General features: G+C 41.9%; 1 protein-coding gene and 1 long non-coding RNA gene across 2 annotated transcripts in view; one reads left to right on the forward strand and one right to left on the reverse strand.

Moving 5' to 3' along the window:
* Nucleotides 1-12,197, reverse strand: part of LOC144542372 (uncharacterized) — a 221,900-nt gene that overhangs the window by 64,023 nt on the left and 145,680 nt on the right. The gene's annotated exons all lie outside the window — the stretch shown is intronic.
* The window catches only part of LOC144542369 (uncharacterized), a 96,556-nt gene that overhangs the window by 51,076 nt on the left and 33,283 nt on the right, over nt 1-12,197 (forward strand). Inside the window, exons 6-7 of the mRNA XM_078288869.1 lie at nt 9,252-9,365; nt 9,808-9,921. Of these exons, the coding sequence (XP_078144995.1) occupies nt 9,252-9,365; nt 9,808-9,921 (228 nt within the window). The remainder of the gene's footprint in view (nt 1-9,251; nt 9,366-9,807; nt 9,922-12,197) is intronic.

Consider the following 12,197-nt stretch of genomic DNA (forward strand, 5'->3'; position numbering starts at 1 on the left):
GGAGGTCTGCGCTCTCCGAGTGCCTTCTAGTTTCCAACATGAAAAGGTATTGTAACAAACACTTTACATTACAGTTTCTAGAGTTTTATTCTTCAACCCGTTAACTCTTACTGTTGATTGATTTAACTGTAATAAGACGATCAGACAGAATAAGCCTCTGTTTGTGAAACTCACTGTTTGGGTTGGAAACATAAAACACTTTGTGACAGTTTGTGAACACATCAGTGTTTGTGTTTTAACGTCCTGAACATGTTGATTTGTTAAGAGTGGAGGTAGAAGTGCACATCAACCAAAACAGACTTGACTGGAGAGTTTAACCAGAAACAAAGGGAAATGTTTTGGATTTGGTCCCTAAATACAACGATCCCTGTAGCATCCCCGGCTGAATGATGGTCTAACTCTTAAACTGATGGTTCACAAAGTGTTTATTTTTGAGCAAATAGACGACACTGTAGCTCCATGAAAACCGTGAACACCCCTTGAACACACCGTAAGAGCTACAAAAGGAAACAAAAATAAAAGCATTACCATCTTTTCACATTCTGATGATAAGCTTATTGCACTATAGCCTTACAATATTCAACAAAACGAAAATCATGTATTATTAACCTCTGACTGAAAATAAATCAGTTTATATTCCAATCATGAAATATCACCTTTTTAACCTGTTAGCTTAGTGACAACCTCTGATAGAGTGCTATAGGTAAGCATATTTAACTTAAAATGAAATATTAACAGTCATAACAGTCATTTTTATGTTACATATGCAGCTTTAACCTTATATATTGCAGTTACTGCAAAACACACAAATGCTGCATTTCTTTATACTAGCAAGCAAACTCTACCGAGATAAATGCCCTTTAAGACCGACAGCATTGCCTTGAATTGAGCTAATATAGCAGCCTTGCTAGCCTAAACGCACTAGCATAAAACTCGGCAAAACTATAAAAAAGCACCACAACATGACTAAACATTAAACACCACATGAAACGAAACGATGACAAACCTTGTGCCCTTATCAGCCTGGTGCTAAACAAACAAAATAGCCAGCATTTTCTAATGTTAGGCAGACACCGTGCCATGCGGACACACTTGACGATCTACTATACAGATTTCTCAGTTTTCCGTAAAGACTCCTTCAAAATAAAAGCCCCAACCTTAATATCTAAAATAACGGGCCAAATAATAACCTAACCTTAAGAAAATACTTACAAGATGAATAAACATGAAAAACAACAAATTCTTGAAGTATGCTGGGCATACTAAAGGTCATTTACACTCCCACCAAATCATGAGTGATTTTCATAACAATATGGAATGTAAAGCGCAAATGATTTCTAAACTCAATATGACCTTTAACTCTTAAGGCTTGAGTCTATAAGAATGTCCATAAATAAAACTCTTCATACTGTAAAGGATATGGTTGTGGAGCGAAGAGGGTGGTTAAACAATCTCTAGGAGCAAGATCAGCTTCTGCACTGGTCGTTCGACAATGGACGGCTTGCCAGAACGCTGTCCCTCCTTTCCCATCTTCTGGTCTCCGATGCGAATCTTTACTCTTCTCACAAGTCCATCTTTATCAGTCACTGTCTCTACAACTTTGGCCAACTTCCACTCGTTCCGAGGCAGATCATCCGCCTTCTCCATGACAATGTCGCCGACTTTGAGGTTTCTTCTTGGAGTATGCCAGCGTTGTCTGGTGGCAATATTAAAGAGGTACTCTCTTCTCCAACGACTCCAGAATTGCTCTGCAAGATACTGAACATGACGCCACCTCTTACGAGCATACATGTCTTCTCTGATGAATCTGCCAGGAGGTGGTAAGGCTACGATGGGTTTCATGGTGAGCAGGTGATTGGGCGTTAATGGCTCTGGACTATCTGGATCACTCAGGTTGTCAACTGTCAGCGGACGACTGTTCACAATAGCCATAGCCTCGTAGAAGAATGTCCGCAGAGAGGCGTCGTCCAGCCTGCCTGATGAGAGTGAAAGAGTAGAACGAAGAACATTCCTCACCGTTCTGATTTGTCTCTCCCATACACCTCCCGCATGGCTTGAATGGGGAGCGTTCATGCTGAAGTCACACTGCTTCTCAGCCAAAAATGTGGTCAGACGATTAGCATCCACTTGCTTAAGAGCTTCATTTAGTTCATTTTTAGCTCCAACGAAATTAGTTCCTTGATCACATCTTATGTGACGTACTGCTCCTCTTATGGCAATGAAACAACGAAGGCCATTAATGAAGGCGTCTGTTGACATGTCATCCAACATTTCAATGTGGATGGCTCGACAGCAAAGGCATGTGAAAAGGAGACCGTATCGCTTTTGCACTTTGCGTCCTTGCTTGGTGAGAAACGGACCGAAACAGTCCATTCCACAATAGGTGAATGGTGGTGATGGATCTACACGCTCTGACGGCAGATCTGCCATCCGCTGTTCTTCTGTGAATCTCCTGAGTTTCCGACATGTAACGCATTGATGCAGATGTGCTGCCACAGCTCTGTTGATTCCTGGAATCCAATATCCATTTGATCTGATCTCATTAATGGTCAGGCCTTTTCCTTGATGTCGAACCTTCTCATGATAATGAGCGATTATTGTCCTGGTAATGGGATGATCCTTTGGTATAATCACTGGATGCTTCAGTGAAGTAGGGAGAGATGCATTTTTCAGTCTTCCTCCCACCTTGAGGAGTCCATCTTGATCAAGAAAGGCATCCATCTGATACAGTTTACTCTGAGAAGAAAGTTGAACTACCTTACCGAGCAACTTTATCTCTTCCGGATACACTTGTCTTTGTAAGTCTTTTATGATGATGCACCGTGCATCCTCTCGTTCCTGTACAGTGCTGTGATTTGTTGACTTATCTCTCCTGGCACGACGGATGAGACGAGCGACAGCTTGAGTTGCTTTCAACCATGAAGAAAACCTTGACAAGCGATCTGAGAGACTCACTTGCTCCAATGTCTGTGTATTTAGTGTCTGAATCCTTTTGACTTCAGGATCTCCAATCTGTATTTCTGCAATAACATCCATAGTTGGAGGTATATCCTTCTCCCATAAGAACTGAGGTCCTGTGAACCAGCTTGATGTGAGAATCTCACTTGCGCTTGAACCTCTAGAGGCAAGGTCTGCAGGGTTATTGTTAGTAGAGACGTATCTCCACTGCTGAGGAGCTGTGCTGAGATGTATTTTCTGTATCCGGTTTGACACAAACGTGTGGAAACGACGTGCCTCGTTGTTGATGTACCCCAAAACTACTTTGGAGTCAGTCCAGAAGTATTCGTCAATATTTGCCAAACCAAGCTCCTCCTTTAGGGTATTGCTTGCTGCGACTGACACAACAGCAGCAGTCAACTCTAGCCTGGGGATAGTCATGACCTTAATCGGAGCTACTCTGGACTTTCCCATAACCAGAGCACAATGAACACTTCCATCTTCATTCACATGTCTCAAGTACGAACACTGGCCATAACCATATGTGCTTGCATCAGAGAAGTGGTGTAGCTCTTTTCTCAAGACTTGTCCAAAGCCAGCGGGCACATAGCAGCGTGGGATGGTGATTTTCTCTACATTTGCAAGATCGTTCTTCCAACGTTCCCACACTGGTCGCAATTCACTGGGAAGGGGGTCATCCCAGCCTGTGCCGTGCCTACACATTTCCTGAAGCACCTTTTTCCCAATGAGCAGGAAAGGGGCAACAAACCCCAGTGGGTCATAAAGGGAGGCAACTGTGGATAGTATGCCACGTCGTGTTGCTGGCTGGTCTTTCAGGCAGACACGAAATCTGAAAGTGTCAGATTCAATGTGCCAATGGATTCCTAAGGCTCTCTCCAAAGTTGAATCATTAAAGGCCAGGTCAGGAGCCTTCCCTTCAGCAGCACGCTCAGATGGCGGTATACTCTCCAGCACTGATCTGTTGTTACACACAAACTTGTGTAGTCTCAGACCACCCATAGCACAGAGCTTCTGGACTTCCTTTGCAAGCTGAATAGCGTCATCCGCACTTGCTATGCTAGTAACACCGTCGTCAACATAGAAGTCTTTCATGATGAACTGTGAGCCAAGGGGAAACAGGCTCTCATTGTCCTTAGCAAGTTGCTTCAGTCTGTAGTTGGCGCATCCTGGTGATGACGCTGCACCAAAGAGATGAACCTTCATGCGGAATTCCTGTGGTTCTGCACTAAAGTCGCCATCTTTCCACCAGAGGAAACGTAGATAGTCTCTGTCAGCTTCATACACATGGAACTGATGAAACATCTTCTCAATGTCACACATTAGTGCGATATGGTGCTGTCTAAATCTGATGAGAACACCGGTTAGATTATTCAGCAGGTCTGGGCCTGACAGAAGATGGTCATTCAGGCTAGTTCCCCTGTACTTAGCGGAGCAATCAAAAACCACACGGAGTTTCTCAGGTTTTTTGGAGTGGTAGACTCCGTGGTGGGGAATATACCATTTCTCTCCTTCCTTCCCCTGATCGTGAACTTCCTCTGCATCACCCTTTTTAATGACCTCATTCATAAACTTCACATAGTGTTCCTTGTACTTATCATCTTTCAGCAGCTTTCTTTTTAGATGACTGAGCCGGACAATGGCTAGTTGCTTATTGTCAGGGAGGTAGGGTCTCTCTTTAAAGGGGAGTGGCATCTCATAGTGGCCATGAGTGTTCCTCTGAATTCCTACCTTTAACATATTCAGGAAGAGGATGTCATCCTGAGACACAGTCTTGCCATCTTTACTGGCGTCCTTAAAGTCAGACTCAAGAACCCTAATTGCATCAGCTGGAGTCACTGGAGGAAGCTCTTTGACAGCAACTCTGTGGCACATATTGGTGATGCTTGGTGAGTCATGGTGTGGTGATGAACAACCCACAATACTCCATCCTAGATCCGTGCGAACCGCATAGGGTTCACTATCTCCTCCCAGGATTACTTGCCGTGGTGCCAGTACCCTTGAGCAATTGTAGCCTATTAAAAGACCAACGTCACACTCTAGCTGTGGTGGGATTTCATCTGCTATTGTGGTGAGATGATTCCAGTGCCTTGCCGTTTCACAGGTAGGAATGTGTGTTCGATTCACTGGTATGCAATCCTTGGTGTAGGCAGGAGGGAGATTAATGAGGATTGTGGAGTTGTAACCTCTCACTCTGAGACCTGAAACCCTTTGACTGTGCATTAATGTATCCTTTCCAATCATCGTAGTTAGCTTCAGCCTTACAGGATGTGTCTTGGTTTGTAAGCTATTGCTAACTTCCTGGTCAATGAAGACTGTATCACTTTGAGTGTCCAGCAGAGCATAAACAAGCCTTTCCATACCTGGATTGCTGATAGAGGAAACCCACACTGGTACAATCATTGAGGTGCTAGCAGATGGTTCCTCAGTCTCCACACTGAGAGACAATGTGGTTGCTGCTTCATCTGTGCTGCTCCGATTTGAGACTGACATGGTTTTGGCTTTAGTGTAGCTATCGTCATGGAGAAACGTAGGATGTCTTCCTTTACAGCTGTCACATGAGTGTCGGTGACGGCAGTCTTTTGCATTATGGCCTGGCTTCAGGCAACCATAGCAGAGTTTCTTTTCTTTCACATATTTTCGTCGTTCATCCAGAGATTTCCTTTTGAACTCAGGACAGCAATGCAGTCGATGTTTGCTGTCTTGACAGAGCATACATGATGGCTTTGAATCCGTTTTTAACTGCCCTTGAGTTTCAGTCTCTGTAACTGTCTGTGTATGGAGAACACTGGATTTAGGCTTCCTTTCTCTCAGATAACGTTTCTCTGAGTTAGACTCTGATGAGTGGAGAGCATGGAACGAAGTTATAGGATTACAGGCAATCTCTGCTTCCATTAACATGAAGGCGACAAAATCCTGGAAGTTAGGAAACTCCTGCCTGTCTTTCATGACTTGAGTGACTTTTCGGTTCCACCGTGATGCTGCCCAGTCAGGTAGCTTTTGAACCAGTTTCTGATTTTCTTCACAGTCATTCAAAATGTCAAGACCTTTAACATGAGGCATGGCTTCATGACATGAGCGTAGGAAATCAGCAAATGTCCTGAGTCCTTCAGCATCCTTTGGCTGGATCTTTGGCCAGTTTGCCAGTTTTTCTCTAAATGCTCTCTGTATAATGAAGGGCTGACCGTACCTTTGGTTGAGACGGTTCCATGCATCTTTATAGGCTTCATCATCATTTCTATAAAAGATGCCATCAAGTGTCTTTCGAGCTGGACCTCCTACATATTTTCTCAAATAATGCAATTTGTCAGCTGAAGAAATGTTCTTTTTGTCTATGAGAGATATGAATGAAGCCCTCCACTCAATGAACTGGATCGGGTCACCAGCGAATACAGATGGTTCTGGCATCGGGAGCCTGTTCAGAGTTATGCTATCTTGGACTGCTTGAGCCAGATAAGTCACATCTGCCCGTGGAGGTGATGCTGTCACTGTGACATTAGTGGGCTGCTGGATGAGAGCTGAAGACACAGGTTGCTGTGGAGACACATGCTGTTGTTCCCTAGTGTTGTAATCAGCAGAATAGACACTAGCTTCCTGCATTACTTCCTGGTTATAGGTTACAAATCTAGCTCGTGCAGCTCTTATATCCTTTTCTGCCTTTAGTCTTTCCAACTCACGTTTCTGAGCTTCGAGTTCTCTCCTCTGCTGTTCCTCTAGGAGTTGAATCCTTTCCTTTTGTCTTTCCTCCTCCAATAACACTTCATACTCTGCTTCCTTTGCTGCTAACTCTGCTGCAGCGTCTGCCCTTTTAGCTGCTACGATGGAGCTCACAGAGTGTTGGCTGAAATTGTTACTGGAGTGTCGACTTGAAGGTGAGGCTGTGGATCCGTAGATGGAGCGAGCATAATCTCTTTTAAGCAGCTCACGAAGACGTTGCTTTACTGCTTCACTATCAAAATCTCCATCAATGCCTGCTATCCTTTCATAAGCAATCCTAACAATGTCCTTTGTCACTGCCTCACAGGCATCAATACGACGTCTTGTCTCACTGGATGGAGTGAAGTGATCTCTAATTGTCACATAGATGTTAGTAACATCGTCCTTTCCTTTCTCTAGTGTGTCTATAAGAGCTGCAATCTGGCTCTCAGGAATGTCCAACTTTAGCTGCTCTCTAGCCTTACGTGCCTGGATCTTCCATTGTTCATAAAGGTGAATGAGCCTTTTCTCCTTTTTGTGAGCCTCCTCTCTCTGAAATGCAAGCATCTTCTCCGTGGGATTCCGCAGGCGACCAGAGCGGCGAAGTTCCTCCTCTTCGCTGTCCTTACAGGCATCCATTTTCTGGTCTGAGTCTCTACCGTCGAGATGTACGTTTCCCGATGCTTCCATTTTGTGAGTGGGTGCCACAACCTTAGACCATCACATCGAGTCCCTCTGCAGTCATCCTTGGACAGGAGCGTGGTGGGACTGATGAGGTAAAGCTCTTACTGTAGCATCCCCGGCTGAATGATGGTCTAACTCTTAAACTGATGGTTCACAGTGTCGTCTATTTGCTCAAAAATAAACACTTTGTGAACCATCAGTTTAAGAGTTAGACCATCATTCAGCCGGGGATGCTACAATCCCCAACGGACTAAATGATGATTTTAACATCGAGTGCTTTCTATAAATAACCATAGTGCCACTAATTATAGACTTTAACTGCATTGAATTGTTTGGAGCGTCTTGTTTTCTGTGTATCAAAGTGTCACTTGTGATGTCGCTGTGTTCCACTAGTGCTGCTTGAGTTGTCTTCAGGAAGTTTTTACACTTTGTGTGATGTTATGATGCCACTCACTTAATAGGATTGGTTCCTGATTAATTATCTTCATTACATTCACCTGTTGAGATTATCAAGTAGAGATATATACACCCTGAGCTTGTTTTTATATGTTCTGATGAAGGCTGTACAGGCTGAAACACGTCAGCATTTTTGTGTGTGTGCTAATAAATGAAAGTGTAAAGCGAATACTCTGCCATCCTTTTATTGTTGGATGTGCTACTTTTTTCCTCTAAGTTCCTTGTTTATTTGTTGTAAAGTTTTTAATCCTGTTTTACTCAGAGCAGGAAAGCTGCTCTTTAGTTCACTGTAGATGATGAGGTTAAATTTCACAGACTTCAGATTGGACTGTGATATCAGACACTGTTTGGACTTTGATGTTATTTTATATGGCTGTTTGTTCATGTTTATTCAGGTCAAGATCTGTATTTATCACAATTATATTGATATGTTATCTGATCATCTTTCCCTTCAGGTACTTTATATTTCAATAAAAGCAGGAGAGATGAAATACATGCTGCTTAATGCACTTCATAGACTTTCACTGTATTCTAACACTGTTTCTACTACAACACATACTTTTAAAGGTTTATTCCACTTAAACACTACTTCTACTACTACATATACTTTTAAAGGTACTGTCTGTGAAATCACTATTACTTCTACTACTACTCTACCTTTAAAGGCATATTCTGCTGAAACACTACCTTGCATATTTATACTTTTAATGGTATACTCCACTAAAGTACTACTACTATTATTACCACTACTCCTATTTTTCAAGATGTACTGCACTGAAACACTATTTCAACTACAAGTCAAACCTTTCAGGTATATTCTGCTAGAACTCTGTTACCACTAGTACCGCTGTTTTTAATACTTTTATTGCTGCATATTTATCTATAGAGTTGAATGTAGGAGAGTCAGAAGTGAAATCTGGTGGTCAAATTGTAAACAACTTTAAACAATTAACTCTTCTAGTTATTATTATTCTTTCATGCACTTTTTAGGACATAAATGCAGTTTGTATCAGTGAAGTTAACAATGCCATTCAAACTCTCAAATGTTCTTCATATTACATTTACAATTATCTCTATTTCAGGTATTTAGCTGACACTCTTATCCAGTACGACTTCCAACACTTATGAGTGTGTCAGTAGAAGAAGCTTCAATCACCCAAAATTATAAGCCAACAAAATAAAGGAGGTCAAAGGTCAGGGCCGCAGTGACCTGACAATATTCCTGTTACTCTGGAACAATCATGTAAGAGAGAGCAAATAGGATGAGGAGAGAGGAGAAATCATTCAGTAGGAAGAGGACAACTTTATTATTATTATTATTATTATTATTATTATTTCAGTGTGCTGATACTTGTTGTGTTCAGACCTAGCTGGTAGTTTCTGGGTATCCACCTGCTGCTGTGGCTGCTTCACTAAAAAGTGAATTTCCTGCCTTAGTGTTCTTCTTCTCTGTCTACCAGGATCCAGCAGGAGAGACCAGACTCTCCTCAACCCAGCTGTGTGTCCATGAAGAGCGACCAGTCAAAGGAAGACTTTACTAATTTTAAAGATAAACACCATTCTTCTGAAAAGAAGTAAGTTGTTCCTAGCATTAAAATGTTCCTGTATTCATGTTTTAACTATTAATGTAGAGAAGGTTTACTGACATGCATGCTGTTTTTCAGCATCGCTCTTCTTCACATACATACAGTAATATATTCACACCTGGGAGCTGCCCAGTATAACCAGTCTGTTACTGTTAGACACTGGGAGCTGCCCAGTATAACCAGTCTGTTACTGTTAGACACTGGGAGCTGCCCAGTATAACCAGTCTGTTACTGTTAGACACTAAGAACTCCACCAGAACACTTTGGAGCTTCAGTTTCTTGTCTAAAGGAACTATGGAGGAAGTTGTGGAGGGAGGGAAGAGTGTTTCTCATTTTCTCTCCAGCAACTGTCAGCCTGCTGGTCAAAAGCCGGTCTGTCTGACTGTTTCCTACCATCAGCTCTGCTTTGTCCATCCTGTGTTTCTATCAGGATCCAGCAGGACAGACCAGACTCTCCTGTACCCAGCTGTGTGTCCATGAAGAGTGACCGGTCTAAGGGTCGTCCTCTTGACTTCAAACATGGACACCACTCTATTGATAAAAGGTAAACATTTAAACTGATGATAAAATCAGATGGGTTTGTTGCCGTCAGACTCTCAGTGATGAGATGTAAAATTGGTCTGGTCCTTCACACTGTTAGCCAGTAAACACTCCTGTGTGGTGAGGAGCTTTGATCTTCTGTGTTTTCCAATGTAAACAGTCTGCATCTTTGACCTATTTATGGATCAGAGCTTTTCTGAAAAACTGTTCAAGTATCAATCAATCAATCAATCTTTATTTGTATAGCACATTTCATGCAAGCAAATGCAGCTCAAAGTGCTTCACAACACAGATAAAAATGCAGTGGAATGAAACAACCAAAAAGAGGGAGAGAGGTCATAAAAAACATTTATAACAGACAATGTATATCAGAGTAGAATAAAATGGGAACATTAACATTTTAAATAAAAATAAACAATATATATGAGATTAAAATAAAAACATTAAAAGTGTCCACACTGTATCCTTAGCTCCTCTGGGAGGCTGCTCCACCGGCTCGGACCATAGTGGCTAAAAGCCTCACCATGAGTCCTAGTTCTGAATTTAGGAACAGTTAAAAGACCTGAGGGATCTAGATGGTTTGTATCTTAGCAGCATTTCTGACATGTAAACAGGTACCAGAGACATTTGTAAGACCAGTAAAAGAACCTTAAAATCAATGAGGAAATGAATAGGTAACCAGTGCAGAGACTTAAGAACTGGGGTATTATGTGCTCTTCTCCTGGTCTTAGTTAACAGTCTAGCAGCTGAGTTCTGTAGTAACTGTAGTTAGCTTGTTGCTTTTTTGGGAAGACCGGTTAGGAGACCATTACAGTAGTCAAGCCTGCTGGTAATAAATGCGTGCATCAACCTCTCAGTGTCAGCCTGGGAGAGAAAAGGTCGTACCCTAGTAATATTCTTAAGATGATAATAGGAAGTCTTAACAACATTCCTAATGTTAGCCATGAAATTAAAATCAGAATCAAATACGACACCTAAGTTTCTCACATGCTGACTAGGAGTTAATGCTATGGATTGGAGCTTAGTAGTCCGTTTCTTTCTCTGAGTCTTTTCCCCAATAACTAGTACTTCTGTTTTATCCTGGTTCAGTTGTAAAAAAGGCACTTCCATGCCTTGATATCTAAAATTAAAAAGAACATCAATGGGGCTTGTATCGTCTGGAGATACCGTACATACTGTATGTACAGCTGAGTATCGTCTGCATAGCTATGAAAATTCATTCTGTGTCTCCTGATGGTCCTACCCAGTGGGAGCATGTACAAACTAAAAAGTAAGTAAGTTTATTGGCATCCAGATTGCACCTGAGGTCATTTACAACTTTTACTAAAGCCATCTCGGTGCTATGATAGGTACGAAAGCCAGATTGAAAGTTTTCTAGGGCGTCTTTATGATTTAGAAAATCATTCAATTGTTTAAAAACAATCTTCTCTAAAATTTTGCTTAGAAATGGTAGATTAGATACTGGTCTAAAGTTGCTGAGTAGGGGAGATCCGGGGCAATTGTAGCACTTTTTGTTTTTTTCCTCATTACAAAAATATTGCGTCACTTAGAGTTACAATATTTTAATGTGGACAACCTACTTTTGTTTTAATTTTCATAATCACTGATGATGTGACCTAGTAAAGCATCGGAAGATAGATGTATCATTTCAACTAAAAACAGACAAGTTGGATTCACGACTGTAAAACTCAGAAGTACGAGCTGATGATGAGCACATGAAGGCAGCAGGACTCTTCCACCAGATCGCTGTAGAGCAACCGGAGCTCCAGGTCTTGTGATCTTGAGATAATGAGGTGAATATTGGACTTTTGGACCCACAGTGCAATCATTTAGCTTCAGAACACTTGGATTGCTCTGGAGTCATTTTATGTCTTTTTTTTTTTTACCTTTTTGGAAGTGTAAAGAAATGGTCTCCATTCACTCCAGTTGTTTTGGAGAAGGCTGCTACGAAGCTGCACCAGCTAGCTCACTGTGTGTTATATTGACATACAAACTTCACCAGTGTCTCAACTGACATGAGGGTGAGGAGATAATGACACATTTTCATTTGTGGGTGAACTATTCCTTCATGTGTCCATAACTGTAGAACCTGTGTGTGTGTGTGTATGCCATAATATGACCTAATATGACCTATGACCTAATGTCTCATGTTTTGTTTTTTCCACAGACTCCACCAGGAGAGGTCAGAGGTTCCCAGTGGTCAGTCTGCCCAGGAGCATCAAACAGATCTGGACTCCATATTTATGGTGTGTAAATGTACAACAACACCTTTTACTTCAC

The sequence above is a fragment of the Centroberyx gerrardi genome, chromosome 15 (genome assembly GCF_048128805.1).
Source record: "Centroberyx gerrardi isolate f3 chromosome 15, fCenGer3.hap1.cur.20231027, whole genome shotgun sequence".
Classification (NCBI taxonomy): Eukaryota; Metazoa; Chordata; class Actinopteri; order Beryciformes; family Berycidae; genus Centroberyx; species Centroberyx gerrardi.